The sequence below is a fragment of the Elephas maximus genome, chromosome 16 (genome assembly GCF_024166365.1).
Source record: "Elephas maximus indicus isolate mEleMax1 chromosome 16, mEleMax1 primary haplotype, whole genome shotgun sequence".
Taxonomy (NCBI): Eukaryota; Metazoa; Chordata; class Mammalia; order Proboscidea; family Elephantidae; genus Elephas; species Elephas maximus.
In genome coordinates, this window is record NC_064834.1 from 14,173,646 (window position 1) to 14,192,811 (window position 19,166).

Here is a 19,166-nt window from a genome sequence, read left to right on the forward strand (position 1 = left end):
TGAGTTGGAATCCACTTGACAGCAGTGAGTTTGGTTGTAGTAAGGAAAGGCAGAAACTTGCAGAGACAAGGTGCTTAGAATTGGGAAGCTTTGGGAATGTTGAGAAAGAGAAACTGAGGTTTCAAGCCTCACTTTCTGGAAGGATGAAAATGCCATTAAGAAAAAAGAGAGTTTGATTTGGGAAAATCTTAAGTTCAGTTTTGGACATATTGCATTTAGGATGCTGGCAAAACATCTAGGTAGAAATCTCTGGCAGGTCAGAGTTAGCAGATGGTGATGAGAAGGCTAAGACTGGGAATGTCAGGGGGTTGTGAAGAGAATATTTCTTCAGGTCGCATGAAAGATGGTTAGTGGAAGAAGGAATGACATCACTTGAGACAGTTCTATGAAAAGCATTATCAACAGGCTAAACAGGGCTTCAGCTGAGGTGGAAGTTTCCAGGAAAGAAAACCCTTTCCTGTAAGAGATAGCCAAGACAGCCACTGTTACTATATTTTTTCCAGTTATTTTTCTATGCAAAAAATATTTTAGCAGTTGAGATCACATTATATGTATATATATATGTTTGTGTGAGTATATATCTATATGTATATATAGTATATGTAGTTTTCTCACTTATATCGTGACCATTATTTTATGTTACTTAATTTTTTTATAAATATAACTTTGGAAGGAATAAATGAGAGAAAAATGTTTTTTACAGCAATATTTAGAAGCAGGGACATACCTTGTGTTGGAAATTCAGCTGGACAGAGCTTTGGTCCCAAAGCGAATGCCAGAGGAGCTGGCCAAAAGGTAGGTAGAAATGGTGCTCATACTTGTTTTGTAAAAACGATGTAGAGATAAATACAAGGAAGTAGATTTTTCTCCACAAATGTAATTTCCCTTGGGCTAAGCAGCAGTTGTTTTTTTTTTTTTTCCAGTTGAAGTTTCTTTTGTTGTTATGTTTTCTTACTACAAAAGCAGTGTTATGGATTAAATTGTGTCCATCAAAAATATGTGTTGTAATTCCTAACCTCTATGCCCGTGATTGGAAACCTTGGTGGTGTAGTGGTTAAGAGCTATGATTGCCAACCAAAAAGTCACAGCTCAAATCCACTAGGCACTCCCTGGAAACCCTATGGGGCAGTTCTATTCTGTGCTATAGGGTGCTATGAGCCAGAATCGACTCAACAGCACAGGGGTTTGGTTTGGTTTTTTGGATGTCTGGGATTACAATCCCATCTGGGAATGGGTTGTTTTTGTTATGTTAATGAGGCAGGATTAGTGCTGGGTATATCTTGAGTCAATCTGTTTTGAGATATAAAAGAGATTAAACAAGCAAGCTAAGAAGCAGAGATGGGAGAAGAGAGATGTCAGACCACATGAAGATCACCCAGGAGCAGAAGCTCAGAAGAGACGAGGACCATCCTCCAAAGCAGACAGAAAGAGAAAGCCTTCCCCTAGAGCTGGCACCCTGAATTCAAACATCTAGCCTCTTAAACTGTGAGAATATAAATTTCTGTTTGTTAAAGCCACCCACCTTGTGTTATTTCTGTAATAGCAGCACTAGATGACTAAGACAAGCAGCGTTATAAAAAAAAAAAATTAGAAATAAGAAAGAAAGCATATAAAAACACCCAGATTTTCTGCTCACCACTAACACTTCAGCCTTTGTCCTTCTGGAGTTATTTTAAATCCCCATATGTACACATGGAAGCCCAGGTGCCGTAGTGGTTAAGTGCTAACCAAGAGGTCAGCAATTTGAATCCACCAGGTGCTCCTTGGAAACCCTGTGGGGTGGCTCTACTCTGTCTTGTAAGGTTGCTATAAGTCAGAATGGACTTGACGGCAACAGGTTTGGTTTTTTGGCTTTATGTACACACACACACGTAATCTTTTTTCTTTTTTTAATTTTTATTGTGCTTTAAGTGAAAGTTTACAAATGAACTCAGTCTCTCGTTCAAAAATTTATATACACCTTGCTGTATACTCCTGGAAACCCTGATGGCATAGTGGTTAAGTGCTATGGCTGCTAACCAGATGGTCGGCAGTTCAAATCCGCCAGGCGCTCCTTGGAAACTCTATGGCGCAGTTCTACTCTGTCCTATAGGGTCGCTATGAGTTGGAATCGACTCGACGGCACTGGGGTTTTATATACTCCTAGTTGCCCTCCCCCTAATGAGACAGCACACTCCTTCTCTCCACTCTCTATTTTCGTGTCCATTTGGCCAGCTTCTGACCCCCCACTGCTCTCTCATCTCCCCTCCAGACAGGAACTGCGCACATAGTCTCATGTGTCTACTTGATCCAAGAAGCTCACTCTTCATCGTATCATTTTCTGTCTTATAGTCCAGTCCAATCCCTGTCTGAAGAGTTGGCTTTGGGAATAGCTCTTGTCCTGGGCTAACAGAAGGTCTTGGGACTTTGACCTCCGGTGTCCTTCTAATCTTGGTCAAACCATTAAGTCTGGTCTTTTTACGAGAGTTTGAAGTCTGCATCCACTGCTCTCCTGCTCCCTCAGGGTTTCTCTGTTGTGTTGCAGTCATTGGTTGTAGACAGACACCATGTAGTTCTTCTGGTCTCAGGCTGATGTAGTCTCTGGTTTATGTGGCCCTTTCTGTCTCTTGGGCTCATAATTACCTTGTGTCTTTGGTGCTCTTCATTCTCCCTTGCTCCAGGTGGGTTGAGACCAATTGATGCATCTCAGATGGCCGCTTGCTAGCATTTAAGACCCCAGACGCCACTTTCCAAAGTGGGATGCAGAATGTTTTCTTAATAGATTTTATTATACCAATTGACTTAGATGTCCCTTGAAACCGTGGTCCCCAGACCCCCACCACTGCTACGTTGGCCTTCGAAGCATTCGGTTTATTCAGGAAACTTCTTTGTTTTTGGCTTAGTCCAGTTGTGTTGACCTCTCCTGTATTGTGTGTTGTCTTTCCCTTCACCTAAAATGGTTCTTATGTACTGTCTGATTAGTGAAAACCCCTCTCCCTGCCTCCCTCCTTACTCTCATAACCATCAAAGAATATTTTCTTCTCTGTTTAAACCATTTTTCAAGTTCTTATAATAGTGGTCTCATACAATATTTGTCTTTTTACAACTAATTTCACTCAGCATGATGCCTTCCAGGTTCCTCCATGTTATGAAATGTTTCACGGATTTATCATTGTTCTTTATCGATGCATAATATTCCATTGTGTGAATATACCATAATTTATTTATCCATTCATCCATTGATGGGCACCTTGGTTGCTTCCATCTTTTTGCTATTGTAAACAGTGCTGCAATAAACATGGGCGTGCATATATCTGTTCGTGTAAAGGCTCTTATTTCTCTAGGATATATTCCAAGGAGTGGGATTGCTGGATCGTATGGTAGTTCTAGTTCTAGCTTTTTAAGGAAGCACCAAATCGATTTCCAGAGTGGTTGCACCATTTTGATTCCTACCAGCAGTGTATAAGTGTTCCAGTCTATCCACAACCTCTCCAACATTTATTATTTTATGTTTTTTGGATTAATGCCAGCCTTGTTGGAGTGAGACGGAATCTCATTGTAGTTTTGATTTGCATTTCTCTAATGGCTAATGATTGTGAGCATTTCCTCATGTATCTGTTAGCTACCTGTATGTCTTCTTTAGTGAAGTGCCTGTTCATATCCGTTGCCTATTTTTTAGTTGGGTTGTTTGTCTTTTTGTAGTTGAGTTGTTGCCATGTCATGTAGATTTTAGAGATCAGGTGCAAATCAGAAATGTCATAGCTAAAAACTTTTTCCCAGTCTGTAGGTAATCTTTTTACTCTTTTGGTGAAGTCTTTGGATGAACATAGGTGTTTGAATTTTAAGGCCTCCCAGTTATCTGGTTTCTCTTCTGCATTGTTAGTAATGTTTTTATACTGTTTATGCCATGTATTAGGGCTCCTAATGTTGTCCCTATTTTTTCTTCCATGATCTTTATTGTTTTAGATTTTATATTTAGGTCTTTGATCCATTTTGAGCTCATTTTTGTGCATGGAGTGAGGTATGGGTCTTGTTTCATTTTTTTGCAGCTGGATATCCAGTTATGCCAGCCCCATTTGTTAAAAAAGACTGTCTTTTCCCCCATTTAACTGTTTTGGGGCCTTTGTCAAATATCAGCTCCTCATATGTGGATGGATTTATGTCTGGATTCTCAATTTTGTCCCCTTGGTCTATGTATCTGTTGTACCAATACCAGGCTGTTTTGACTACTGTGGCGGTATGGTAGTTTCTAAAATCAGGTAGAGTAAGGTCTCCCACTTTGTTCTTCTTTTTCAGTAATGCTTTACTTACCTGGGGCCCGTTTTCCTTCCGTATGCAGTTGGTGATTTGTTTCTCCATCTCATTAAAGAATGTCATTGGAATTTGGATCGGAATTGCATTAAATGTATTGATCGCTTTTGGTAGAATAGACATTTTTATAATGTTAAGTCTTCCTATGCGTGAGCAAGGTAAATTTTTCCGCTTATGTGGGTCTCTTGGTTTCTTGCCAGAAGTGTTTTGTAGTTTTCTTTGTATAAGTCTTTTACATCTCTGGTAAGATTTTTTCCTGGGTACTTTATCTTCTTGGGGGCTACTGTAAATGGTATTGATTCGGTGATTTACTCTTCGATGTTCTTTTTGTTGGTGTAGAGGAATCCAACTGATTTTTGTGTGTTTATCTTGTATCCTGATACTCTGCTGAACTCTTCTATTAGTTTCAGTAGTTTTCTGGAGGGTTTTCTGTGTATAAGATCATGTTGTCTGCAAATAGAGATAATTTTACTTCTTTCTTGCCAATCTGGATGCCCTTTATTTCTTCATCTAGCCCAATTGCTCTGGCTAGGAACAATGCTGAATAAGAGCAGTGATAAAGGGCCTCCTTGTCTGGCCCCCAATCTCAAGAGGAATGCTTTCAGGCTCTCTCCATTTAGGATGATGTTGGCTGTTGGCTTTGTACAAGTGCCCTTTATTATGTTGAGGAATTTTCCTTTTGTTCCTATTTTGCTGAGAGTTTTTATCATGAATGGGTGTTGAACTTTGTCAGATGTCTTTTCTGCATCAATTGATAAAATCATGTGATTCTTGTCTTTTGTTTTATTTATGTGATGGATTACATTAATTGTTTTTCTAATGCTGAACCATCCCTGTATACCTGGTATGAATCCCTCTTGGTCATGGTCATTTATTTTTTGATATGTTGTTGAATTCTATTGGCTGGAATTTTGTTGAGGGTTTTTGCATCTACATTCATGAGGGATATAGGTCTGTAATTTTCTTTTTTTGTGGTGTCTTTACCTGGTTTTTTTTTTATCAGCTACATGCTGGCTTCATAGAATGAGTTTGGGAGTATTCCATTCTTTTCTATGCTCTGAAATACCTTTAGTAGTAGTGGTGTTAACTCTTCTCTGAAAGTTTGGTACAACTCTGCAGTAAAGCCATCCAGGGCATTTTTTTGTTGGCACTTTTTTAATTACCTTCTCAATCTTTTCTTTTGTTGTAGGTTTATTTAGTTGTTCTACCTCTGTTTGTGTTAGTTTAGGTAAGTAGGTAGTGTGTTTCTAGGAATTCATCCATTTCTTCTAGGTTTTCAAATTTGTTGGAGTACAGTTTTTCATAGGAATCTGATATGATTCTTTTAATTTCAGTTGGGTCTGTTGTGATATTGCCCATCTCATTTCTTATTCAGGTTATTTGCTTCCTTTTCTGCTTCTCTTTTGTCTGTTTGGCCAGTGGTTTGTCAATTTTGTTCATTTTTTCAAAGAACCAGCTTTTGGTCTTGTTAACTCTTTCGATTGTTTTTCTGTTTCATTTAATTCTGCTCTAATTTTTATTATGTGCTTTCTTCTGGTGCCTAAGGGTTTCTTTCGTTGCTCTCTTTTTATTTGTTCCAGTTGTAGGGATAATTCTTTGATTTTGGCCCTTTCTTCTTTTTGGATGTGTGCATTTATTGTTATAAATTGACCTCTGAGCACTACTTTCACTGTGTCCCAAAGGTTCTGATAGGAAGTGTTTTCATTCTCATTGGATTCTATGAATTTCTTTATTCCATCCTTCATGTCTTCTATAACTCAGTCATTTTTGAGCAGTATATTGTTCAGTTTCCAAGTGTTTGATTTCTTTTCCCTGCTTTTTCTGTTATTGGTTTCTACTTTTATGGCCTTATGGTCAGAGAAGATGCTTTGTAATATTTCAATGTTTTGATTTTATTAAGGCTTGCTTTATGACCTAGTATGTGGTCTTCTCTAGAGAATGTTCCATGTGCACTAGAAAAGAAAGTATACTTGGTTGGTGTTGGGTGGAGTGTTCCGTATATGTCTGTGACGTCAAGTTGGTTGATTTTGTCGTTCAGATCTTCGTGTCTTTATTGAGCTTCTTTCTGGATGTCCTGTCCTTCACTAAAAGTGGTGTGTTGAAGTCTCCTACTATAATTGTGGAGCTGTCTATCTCACTTTTCAATGCTGATAGAGTTTGTTTTATGTATCTTGAAGCCCTGTCATTGGGTGCATAAATATTTAATATGGTTGTATCCTCCTGGTATATTGTCCCTTTAATCATTGTATAGTGTCCTTCCTTATCCTTTGTGTTGGATTTTTAACTGTAAAGTCTATTGTGTCAGATATTAATATTGCCACTGCTGGTCGTTTTTGATTGTTGTTTGCTTGATATATTTTTTTTCTTTGAGTTTTTGTTTGTTTATGTCTTTAAGTCTAAAGTGTGCCTGTTGTAGGCAGCATATAGATTGATCGTTTTTTTTTAATCTGTTTTGCCACGCTCTTTATTTGTGCATTTAGTCCATTTACATTCAGCCTAATTATATAGTTAGGTATGAGTTTAATGTTGTCATTTTGATGTCTTTTTTTGTGTGTTGCTGACAGTTTCTTTTTCCCACTTATTTTTTTGTGCTGAGTAGTTTATATTTTTATATTGTCTTTTCCTCTTTTTCATTGTTGTTGATTTTGTTTCTGCTGAATTTAAAATTTTTTCTTGTATTTTATTTTGATGAGTAGGATTGTTAGTCTCCCTTGTGGTTACCGTAATATTTACTTCTGTTTTTCTAAGTTTAATCCTAGCTTTTATTTCTTTACATTGCCTTGACTTCCTCTCTATATGAAAGATCTATGACTACATTTTTTAGTCCCTCTTTATTGTTTTATTGTTGTCGTGTTTTACATAACGACATCCCTGTTTTGAGCATTTTTTAATCTTGATTTTATTTTTGTGATTTCCCTATCTGGGTTGACAGCCTGTTGCTGTGTCCTGTGTTCTAGTCTTAGGTTGATATCTGATATTATAGAAAGAGCTCCTTTAGTATTTCTTGTAGTTTTAGTTTGGTTTTTAGAAATTCCCTAAACTTTTTTTCTGGAAATGTCCTAATTTCTCCTTCATATTTGAGAGACAGTTTTGCTGGATATATGATCCTTGGCTGGCAATTTTTTTCCTTCCATGCTTTATATAAGTCATCCCATTTGCCCTCTTGCCTGCATGGTTTCCGCTAAGTAGTCTGAGCTTATTCTTATCGACTCTTCTTTGTAGGTGACTTTTCATTTATCCCTAGCCACTCTTAAAATTCTCTCTTTTTCTTGGTTTTGGTGAGTGTAATTATAATATGTCTTGGTGACTTTCTTTTGAGATCTACCTTGTGTAGTTCGATGAGCATCTTGGATAGATATCTTCTCATCTTTCACGATATCAGGGAAGTTTTCTGCCAGCACATCTTCAACAATTCTCTCTATATTTTCTGTTATCCCTCTGTGTTCTGGTACTCCTGTCACTCGTAGGTTATTTCTCTTGATCGAGTCCGACATGATTCTTAGGATTTCTTCATTTTTTAAAATTCTTTTATCTCATTTTTCTTTGAATAGATTGGTGCCAAGTGTTTTATCTTTTACCTCACTAATTTTGGCTTCCATTTCCTCAATTCTCCTCTAACTTTCTATTGAGTTGTTTAATTCTGTAATTTTTTTGTTAATCTTCTGAATTTCTGATTTCTGTCTCTCCATGGATTCTTGCAGTGTATTAAAGTTTTCATTATGTTCTTGAATAACCTTTTTAATTTCTTTAGCTGCTTCATCTATATGTTCCTTGGCTTGTTCTGCATTTTGCCTGATATCATTCCCGATGTCTTGAAGAGTTCTGTATATTAACCTTTTGTATTCTACATCTGTATTCTACACCTTCATCTGGAAGATTCCTTGATTCTTTGTTTTGAGAGCTTGTTGAAGCGATTATGGTCTGCTTCTTTATGTGATTTGATATTGACTGTTGTCTTTGAGCCATGCATAAGTTATTGTATTAATTTATTATATGTTTGCTTACTGTATCCTAGGTTCTTGCTTTGTTTTGTTTTGATATTTCCAGATAGGCTGCTTGAGTGAGATAGCTTGATTATTTTCACGTTTGAAGCTCTAATGTCCTGTCACCAGATGGCTAGAGTTGTTACCAGGTATGAGCCTAGAAGTCCATACACTTTTCTTGTGTGTATTCAGCTCAGGTGTCCAGGTAGTTGGTCATCAAGTGTGTGGTACAGGCTCTGTCCTACAGTTTTAGAGGGGCAGTGGTGATTGGTGTAGGCACAGGTGTCTGGTTGCAGTAGGGGTCATGCTTCGGACAAGGCAGAGTACTGACAACCATTCCCCGAGTATCTGTGAGGAAAGCACGTCCTTGTTCCCTAGAGCACACAGGTGGGTGGGTTCTGCAGTCAGACCATGGTCACCCAATGCTTTTGGTTGTAAGGACTAGGAGGCACCACTTAGCCTTTGACCCCTGTTTTGGATGGCTAGGTGATGTGTGTAGAGCCACCAGTCATTAGGCTATTGATGTGGGTAGGTGAGGACCCTGTTTAATAGGCAGAGCTGTGTCAAACACCAAAAACCCACCTCTCCACCACACAGCTGAAACAGTTGCAGTCTGCCAATAAGGGCCTATTCTCCTGAAATGGGCCCACACAGGTCCATGCAGGAGTGAAAGGTATTCAAAGTCCGTGGACCATTTGTGCCTGGACATGAGCTGCTTCTGCCCTGAGCTCCGTGGTTTAGTGGAGCTCGCAGATTATCTTTTTCCCCAACTGTTAATTTATTCCTTCTCCAAGGCCAGGAGAATGGCTCAGGGCACACAGCAGGTCCTTTCTCAGGCCCAGGGAAATCAACAGTCAATGAAGCTGGCTTCAGCGCTGGGGGAGCAGTAAAATAACTGCAAGTACCTAGCTTTTGCCGAGGGCACAGTTCTTCTCTCGTTCCAGAAGTGTGAGTAGGAAACCGCATCCCCATTGCTACCGCCAGCCCCACCACGGTCTCTCCGGGGATGGTGCCTTAGGGTTCCCGCTGAGTCACGTCTGACAACTCCTCATCACTTCTGAACCGTCTCTCCCTCCCCCTTCCGCTCAGTCTAACTTTGCCTTTGATGTTCAGGACTCCTAGCTTGTCATATATATAATCGTTTCACTTGTTTTTTCGGGTTTTCGTTGTAAAGAGGGATCACCGGAAGTGTCTGACTACTCCCCCATCTGGACCCCACCTCTCCTTTGCCTGTGTTTTAAATTGGGTTTTTCTGTCTTTGTTGTTGAATGGTAGGAGTTCTTTATATATTCTGAGATGCCTTTCCATTTATTTAGGTCGTCTTTAATTTCTTTCATTTCAGCAGTGTTTTGTAGTTTTCAGTGTACAAACTGTACATGTCTTTCACCTCCTTGGTTAAGGTTATTCTTAACTATTTTATTATTTTTGATGTTATTGTAAATGAAAATGTTCTCTTAATTTCCTTTTCAGATTGTTCATTATTAGTGTGTAGGAAAGGATCCTTGGTGGTGCAATCATTAAGTGCTTGGTTACTGACTGAAAGGTCAGCAGTTTTAACCCACCGGGAACTCTGTAGGAGAAAAGACCTGGCGATCTATTCCCATAACGTTTACGGTCTAGGAAGCCCTATAGGGCAGTTCTACTCTGTCATACAGGGTGACTATGAGTTGGAATTGACTTGACAGCATAGAACAACAACAACAGTGTATAGAAGTAGAACTAATATCTGTCTGTTCATCTTATACCTGCAACATTGCTGAATTTGTTTATTGTTAGCTCTAGTCATTTTTTTTTTTTGTGGATTTGTTAGGATTTTTTTGTATATAAGATCATGTCATTTGTGAATAGTGATAGTTTTCCTTATAATTTTCAAATATGGATGACATTTATTGCCTAATTGCTCTGGCTAGACCTTCCAGTACAGTTGTAAATAGAAGCAGCCATCCTTGTCTTGTTTCTGATCTTAGAGGGAAAGCTTTCTGTCTTTCACTGTTGAGTATGATGTTCACTGTGGGTTTTTAATAAATCCTCTTTATTATTTGAAGAAGTTCTGATCTATTTCTGAATTGTTGAGTGCTTTTATCATGAAAAGGTGGATTTTGTTAAAGGCTTTTCTGTATCGATGAGATAATCATGTAGTGTTTTGGTCTTTATTAATTGGGTGTATTACAAAGTGATTTTCATATGCTGAACGACCTTTGCATTCCTGGGATAAATCCTGCTTGGTAATGGTGTATAATCCTTCTAATATGTTGCTGGATTTGATTTGCTTGTATTTTATTGAGAATTTTTGTGTCTATATTCATAAGTGATGTTGCACTGCAGTTTTCATTGCTCTTGATGTCTTTGTCTGGCTTGGTATTAGGATACTGCTGGCCTCATAGAATGAGCTAGAAAAGGTTTCTCCCTCTTCTGTTCTTTAGAAGAGTTTGAGAAGGATTGGTGTTAATTCTTTTTAAATAGTAGGTAAAATTCACCAGTGAAGCCATCTGGTCCTTGGCTTTTCTGTGTTGGGAAGTTTTTATTACTGATTCAATCTCTTGCTGTAGGTCTATTTAGATTTCCTATCTCGGCCTGACTTGGTTTTGTAGTTTGTGTGTTTCTAGGAATTTGTCTGTTTCATCTAGGTTATCAAATTTGTTGGTGTGCAATTGTCCACAGTATTCTCCTCTTATAAAAACCAGTTGCCATCAAGTGTGTGTCTGCAGTGTGATGAATCGCTTTTATATGGCCCTTCTCACTGTGGTCTTGTAAGTCCCACCAAATGATTGGGTGGAACTATGCAAATATGGTGCTTGTGACCCACCAAGGAGATTGGACAGCTTGCTAATAATGCAAATAAAGTGCATGGTGCCCTTGTGGGGGTAGGACCATGCAAATAAGGTGTATGGAAGCTATGAGGGAATTGGTCTGTTTTGCTATACTGCTAGGCTTAAAATGAATCATCCCAGAGGTGGAAAGGGGGGACCTCATTACCACCAAGAAAGAAGAGCTAGGAGTACAGTGTGTCATTTGGACCCAGGGTCCCTGTGCCGAGAACCTTCTAGACCCAGGAGACAGACAGAAAGAGCTGTAACACCAGAGATGGTGAGAAGCAGTAGCAGAAAAGTAGCGGTAGCAGAGGCAAGAGAATCGGCAGACCAGGAGGAGATGATGTAGTGGGCTTGCTGGCTCACAGGGCGAGAAAGCTGATCACCTTCAGGCAGGAGGCTTGCTGGTGGAGTGGGGTGCTTCCAGGCACTTAGCAAAGCGAGGCTCACCAACTCACAGAGAGAGAGCTGAGTGCCTTCAGACAGGAGGCTTGCTGGTGATGTGGGGTGCCTCTGGGCTCTTATGGGTAGAGCTAAAGAAATTTGTAACATTTGCCCAAGCAAGGCAGAGGCAAGGCCAAGAGGCCTAGGAGCTGAGGGGCTGAGAGGCTGAGGGCCAGAGAGAGGCCTGCCTTAAGGCACAGCTGACAGGAAGCTGTCTTGATCAGTGAACTACATCATTAGTTGTTTCTGATCCTGAATTGTAATCTGTTACTTCCCTAATAAACTCCATAATCATGAGTATCATTTGTGAGTTCTGTGTGGTCATTGCGATGACTTATGAAACCTAGCAGAGAAGTAAAGAGTGCTGTGGGAGAGATGACTGGTGAATTGGTGAAAAGATTGGAGAGAGGAGGCATGTCTGACCTCCACCTCATATCACTCAGCCTTGGCCTCTTGATGTTGGTAATGATTCCGTCTCCCCTCACGAAATCAAAGGAGGTCAGATACCTCCACCACGACATTTTTACAGTGTCAGAGTAGAATTGTGCTACATAGGGTTTTCAGTAGCTGATTTTTCCAAAGTAGATCACCAGGCCTTTTTTTGAGGTGCCTCTGGATGGACTCAAACTGCCAACCTTTTGGTTATTTGCATCACCTAGGGATGCCTGTCCTCTTAAAACACTTTTAATAATACTTCTTATTTCTATAAGGTCAGTAGTAATGTTCCCTCTTTCATTTCTGATTTTAGTAATTTGAGGCTTTTCTCTCTTTGTCAGTCTAGCTAAAAGCTTGTTAATTGTATTGACCTTTTCAAAAAACCAACTTCACATATCATACATTTCACTCATTTAAAGTGTATAGCTCAGTGGTTTTTAATGTATTCACAGAGATGTGCAACCATCACCAAAGTCAATTTGAGAACATTTTCATCACCCCAAAAAGAAACCCCATGCCCCATACCCATTAGCATTCATTCCTTATTTCCTCCCAACCTCCCGTCCCGCAGCCCTATGCAGCTACCGGTCCGCTTTCTGTCTCTATAGATTTGTCTACTCTGGACATTTCATATAAATGGAATTATACAGTATGTGATTTTTTATGTCTGGCTTCTTTGACTTAGCATAATGTTCTCAAGATTCATCCATATCGTAGCATGTGTCAGTACTTCATTCATTTTCATTGCCATGTGTTATTCCATTGTATGGATATACCACCTTTTGTTTATCCATTCATTCATCAGTTGATCATCATTTGGGCAGTTTCTTCTTAATGCAGCATCTGGAATGATTATATTAAAATGGAAGTCAATTCATGTAACTCCTCTGCTCAGAAACCTCCAGTGACCATCACACGCTGAGGAAAAGCCAAAGTGCTTTCAGTGGCCTACCAGGGCCTACGCGTTCTGCACTCCACTTCCTTTCGTACTGCTTATCAAAAAAAAAAATCAACTGCTGTGGAGTCGATTCCGACTCACAGTGACCCACTAGGGTTTCCAAGGCTGTAAATCTCTACAGAAGCACCTCTCTACAGACTGCCACATCTTTTTGTTGTGGAGTAGCCAGTGGTTTCGAACTGCCAACCTTTCGATTAGCATTCCGGTGCTTTAACAACTGTGCCACCAGTCCGGCCAAACTGGGCTCTCTGCTATTCCTTATACACACACTAGGCGCACTCTTGCTTCAAGGGCTCTCTCCTTTGTCTGAAATGTTCTTACCCCAGAGGTCTACATAACTTGCTTCCTTACTTCCCTCAGGTCTTTACTCCAATGTCGTTATCTCAGTGAAGCCTTCCCTGGTGAAATATGCTCCGTCATTCTACCCCTCCAGCCCCTAAAATCATCTGTCTGCCCTCCTGCATTTTTTCTCTCCATGGCATTTATCACTAACATATTTGTGTTAATTATTTATGCTGTTTATTGTCTCTGTCTCCCCATTAGTATATAAGCTTTGTGAGGACACAAATTTTTGTCTATTTAATGCACCCTGGTGGTGCAGTGGTTAAGTGTTTGACTGCTAACCAAAAGGTGGGCAGTTTGAATCCACCAGCCACTTCTTGGAAACCCTATGGGACAGTTCTACTCTGTCCTATGGGGTTGCTATGAGTCGGAATCGACTTGATGCCAGCGGGTATATGGGTATCCCCAGCACCTAGAAAATGGTCTGATGCATAGTAAGCGATCAGTATATATTCTGAATAAATTAATGAATGACATTGTCTCTGGGGAGGAAACTGGGTGCCTGGGGAACACGGTTGGAAGGAGACATTTTACTATATATTGTTTTATACCTTTGGAGTTTTGAATCATATGGGTATACTACCTACTGAATGTACCTAAAATCATGACACCCATTTCTTTCAACTCTGTAATCAAGCAGCCTCTTGTGTACAACAATCATTTTTCTTAAATGTGTAAAGTTAAAACCAGGACTCAAATTAGCCAAAAGTACAGTTTGGGTACAATCCAATAGCTGCCTCTCGGCGCTGTCTTAACTGGTCCATAGCCATATACTGTTCTGGGATTCACATCGAGGCTTTTCAGTGATAGAATAGCCCAGTGCTCAAGTGTGAGAGGGGAACAGCCCTTGAACCTCCCTGACCTAGGCTCTTGGTGGATGTAAAGTAAGAGAACATAAACCTACAGACAATAAATTTTCTTTTTCTGATACAGGGTCAAGGAAATGATTCCTCCAAGGCCTCCTCTTACCCGTCGTACAGGAGGAGCTCAGAAGGCAAGTGCCAGAGCGAAGGTGAAACCATAAGCAATAGGCTATTGAGTGTATGCATTTAGACAGTAAGGCACGGACTTGTTAAGTATTTTTCCAGCAGGTGTGAGAAGTTGTTTGAAGTTACGTATATTTTCATTCCTGGTTCTATCTATAACTGGGGGCATACAGTCAAATAGCATACAGTGTCATACAGTGTTCAATCTTTCGCTGGTAGCCTATGAGTTGGAAAGAAAAGGACAGTTTATACCTAAAGTGTTACTGAACGTATAACCCAGTCTAGTTTCAGACTTCTAATCCACAATCCTGACCTCTTTGAGGCCTCTTTACCAGATATTTTTTCTGACGTATTTTGTATTTTCCTAGGCGGTGAGTGACTATCACATGCAGATCAAAAACATTTCAAGAGCCATTCTGAATGAATACCACAGGATGTATGGGAAAGAGCTGACCAAACTGGAGAATGAAATGGATAAAGAAACCCTGGAGGAGCAGAAGTGCCAGCTCAACTATGAACTTAATTACTCTGGAAAATACTTTGCTTTCAAAGAACAACTCAAGGCAAAACATTACTTAATTATTCCATGTTTTGTTTTGTTTTTTTTATAGAGCACTTTCTCTATATACCCAGTTAAACTTTTTTTTTTCTCTCTGATTGCATCCAGCTATGTTCCCGCCTTTCTTCTTGCTGATGCAGAGGACTAAGTTCTCTATGATATGATGGCAGAAGAAGCTCCATTCCTGTGGAGTCTTGGAATGGTTCAGTATCCAGTCTGAGCATGAACTTTTAAGAACCTAATTCTTCACTTGGGGTCAGGCCAGATTTCTGGACAAGATTTTATGTTGCTCTAGGGGACAGACAGTCTGTATCTGGTACTGACTGTGACTTCTTATCTCTGTCACTTATTACGAACCTTTCCCTAGCCGATAGAATCACTAAAATTTATGTAAAAACAGCATGGGAGCAGTGTCTGACCTCCTATAACTTCACAAGGGGGAAGGAGAATCAGTATCAACTGCCCAAGGCTGATCCCTATGAGGCGAGGTCAGACATGCCTCCTCTCTCCACCATCTGTACCAATTCTGACACTGTCTCTCCCATGGCACTGTCTACTTCTCTGCTGGATTCGATTATTCATTGCAATGGCCACACAGAACTCACAGACCATACCCACGATTATGAGGTTTATTAGGGAAGTAACAGGTTACAGTCCAGGCTCAGGAACACTTAAGGATACAGTTCTTCCATCAGGACAGCCTCTTTCCAGTCATGCTCGCAGGCACGCTTCTCCCTGGCCCTAGGCCTCTGCCCAAAGGCATTCAGCTTTCTCTCTCTATGGGCCGGGAAGCCCAACGCGCTGTCTCCTACTGCCTGGTCTCTGCTGCCAAGTCTCTGCTGCCAGGTCTCTCCTGCCACCACTTCTTACCATCTTCAAGGTTATAGCTCGCTCTCTGTCTCCTGGGTCCAGGAGCTTCTCAGTGCGGGCATCCCAGGTCCAGTGGACCTGCTGGCTTCTGGCTGTTCTTCCTTGATGATGCTGGATTCTTCTCTCTGCTCTGGAATTGGCTCTCTTTTACGGCAAAATTGACCAATCCCCTTGGTGAGCCACAGTTATCTTATTTGCACAGTGCGGCCCAACCACTTGGGTGAGAGTTGTTACAAGACCATGACTAGAAAGGCCACAAAAAAGTGATTCATTACACCGGAATTTGAGAAATATTTACTTACTAATAGCTTATTGAATAATAATGGCTAACATTTATTGCTACTACCCATCTGTCAGCTGGTCATACTGTGTTGGCTTTCATGTTGCTATAATGCTGGAAGCTATGCCACCAGTATTTCAAATACCAGGGTCACCATGGTGGGTAGGTTTCAGCGGAGCTTCCAGACTAAAACAGACTAGGAAGAAAGGTCTGGTAATACGCTTTCAAAAGTTCAACAATTAAAACCCTGTGGACCAGAATATTGCCTGATGTAGTGCTGACAAATGAGCCCCCTAGGTTGGAAGGCACAGTGGCCACAACAGTGGACGTAGGCATACCAACCATCATGAAGATGACATAGAACTAGGAGTGTTTTGTTCTGTTGTTCATGAGGTCACCATGAGTAGGAGCTGACTCAATGGCAACTAAGAACTAACAACAACAAATATTCATTGAGTGTTTACTACATGCCAGGCACTTTCTAAATGCTTCATGTTTTACTAATTTAATTCTCACAACAGCTCTATGAGGTAGGTGCTCCCCATTTTAAAGATGGGGAAATGAGACATAAGGAGGTTGGATAATTTGCCCAGTGTCACAGAGCTAATAAAGTTCGAAGACAGTACTCAGATGCAGGCATTGTGGCTCCAGCACTCATGTTCTCAACCGCTATGCTACACTGCCTCTCTGTGCACATTCACTGTGTTCCTTGTGCTGTACTAAACAGATACAAAGACAGTGTGTGGGAGTAATAAAGTCAAAAACAACTGGTGCTCATGGAAGCAAGAGGCTATTCTCAGTAGGTGGAATAAACAGGTCTCAATTTGTTTCTGGTTCTGTCTTTACCAGCCGGGTGACCTTGGGCAAGTGACCTCACCTCTCTGAGCCTCAATTTCCTTGCCTGTGGAGTAGAAATAATAATATCATATAGAGTCATCATGAGAATTAATTAAGCATGGAAAATGCTTAATCTAAAACCTGGCAATAATGTTTGCTTAGGGGGAAAAAAGAAGCTTTCCTGGTCATAGCGACAAACTGTGTTTATATTTGTACAGCATTTTAAGCTTTTCTACTTGTTATCTTCTTTGACTTCTTAATCACCTTGAAGTAAGATAGTAATACCAGAACTACATATCCATTTAACAAATGAGGAAACCGAGGTACCAAAGTAGAAATTAACTTATAAGGTTGTACAGTGGCAGGATTAAAAACGGAATTCTATTCTCTGGACTTTCAGACCAAGCCTTTCTCCCTTGAATCATGTGGCTACACTGAGAGAAAATGCAGTCTGAAATTGATTAAACATGCAATCAAGATGCACTGATAGTTATTAGTGATTGGAATGCAAACAGTGGAAACAAAGAAGAAGAATTGGTAAATGGACAATATGGCCTTGGTGTTAGAAATGGCACTGGAGATCGCATTTTCCAAGACCAATGACTTCTTCATTCCAAATACCTTTTTCCACAACATAAATGGTGGCACAGTGGTTAAGGGATTGGCTGCTAACCAAAGGTCAGCAGTTTGAATCCATTGGCTGCTCCTTGGAAGCCCTGTGGGACAGTTCTACTCTGTTCTGTAGGGTCGCTATGAGTCAGAATCGACTCGACGGCAATGGGTTTGGTTTTTTTTGGTTTCTACCCGTGGCTCTCGCCAGATGGAATACACAGGAATCAAATCGACTACGTTTGTGGAAAGAGATGATGGAAAAGCTCGATATCATTAGTCAGAACAAGGCCAGGGGCCGCCTGCAGAACAGACCATCAATTGCTGATATGCAAGTTCAAGTTGAAATTTAAGAAAATCCGAACAAGTCCAGGAGAGCCAAAGTACAACCCTGAGTGTATCCCACCGGAACTTAGAGACAGTCTTACGAATAGATTTGATGCATTGAACACTAATGACAGAAGACTAGATGAGTTGTGGAATGACATCAAGGACCATACATGAAGAAAGCAAGAAAATCTGTTGAGTCAATTCCAACTCATAGTGACCCTATAGGAAGAGTAGAACTGTCCCATAAACAAAATGGATGTCAGCAGGAACTTTGAAAGTTGCTCTTGAACGTAGAGTGGCTAAAACGAAAGGAAGAAATGATGAAGTAAAAGAGCTGAACAGAAGGTTTCAAAGGGCAGCTCGAGAAGACAAAGTATTATAGTGAAATGTACAAAGACCCGGAGATAGAAAACCAAAAGAGAAGAACACCCTTGGCGTTTCTCAAGATGAAAGAACTAAAGAAAAAATTCAAGCCTTGAGTTGTAATTTTTAAGGATTCTGTGGGCAAAATATTGAACGACATAAAAAAAAAACAAAAGTTTTTGACATAGGAAGCATCAAAAGAAAATGGAAGGAATACACAGAGTCACCATACCAAAAAGAACTGGCCGATGCACAGCCATTTCAGGAGGTAACATATGATCAGGAACCGATGGTACTAAAGGAAGAGGTCCAAGCTGCACTGAAGGCATCGGCAAAAAACAAGGCTTCAGGAATTGAAGGACTACCAGATGAGATGTTTCAACAAACGGATGCGGCGCTGGAAGCACGTACTCGTCTATGCTGGGAAACTTGGAAGACAGCTGCCTGGCCAACCAACTAGAAGAGATCCATATTTGTATACATTCCAAAGAAAGGCAATCCAACAGAATGTGGAAATTAGCGAACAATATCATTAACATCACACAGGAGAGAAATTTTGCTGAAGGTCATTCAAAAGCAGTTGCAGCAGTACATCAACAGGGAACTGCCAGAAATGCAAGCCAGATTCAGGTGAGGATGTATAATGAGGGTTGTCAGAGAGATCATGGCTGAAAGCAGAGAATACCAGAAAGATGTTTTCCTGTGTTTTATTGACTACGGAAAGGCATTCAACTGTGTGGATCATAACGAATTACGGATAATATCATGAAGAATGGGAATTCCAGAACACTTAATTGTGCTCATGAGGAACCTGTACTTAGACCAAGAGGCAGTCTTTCGAACAGAACAAGGGAATACTGTGTGGTTAAAGTCAGGAAGGGTATGAGTCAGGGCTGTATCCTTTCACCATACTTATTCAATATGTATGCTGAGCAGATAATCTGAGAAGATGCACTATATGAAGAAGAACATGGCATCAGGTTTGAAGGAAGAATCATTAACAACCTGCGATATGCAGATGTCACAACCTTGCTTGCTGAAAGAGAAGACGACTTGAAGCACTTACTGAT

General features: G+C 40.3%; 1 protein-coding gene across 7 annotated transcripts in view; it reads left to right on the forward strand.

Moving 5' to 3' along the window:
- The window catches only part of CFAP70 (cilia and flagella associated protein 70), a 149,140-nt gene that overhangs the window by 64,342 nt on the left and 65,632 nt on the right, over positions 1–19,166 (forward strand). For all 7 annotated transcript variants that reach the window (XM_049854878.1, XM_049854877.1, XM_049854881.1 and 4 more), the window contains exons 13-15: positions 704–795; positions 14,196–14,256; positions 14,617–14,811. In XM_049854878.1, coding sequence (XP_049710835.1) covers positions 704–795; positions 14,196–14,256; positions 14,617–14,811 — 348 coding nt within the window. The remainder of the gene's footprint in view (positions 1–703; positions 796–14,195; positions 14,257–14,616; positions 14,812–19,166) is intronic.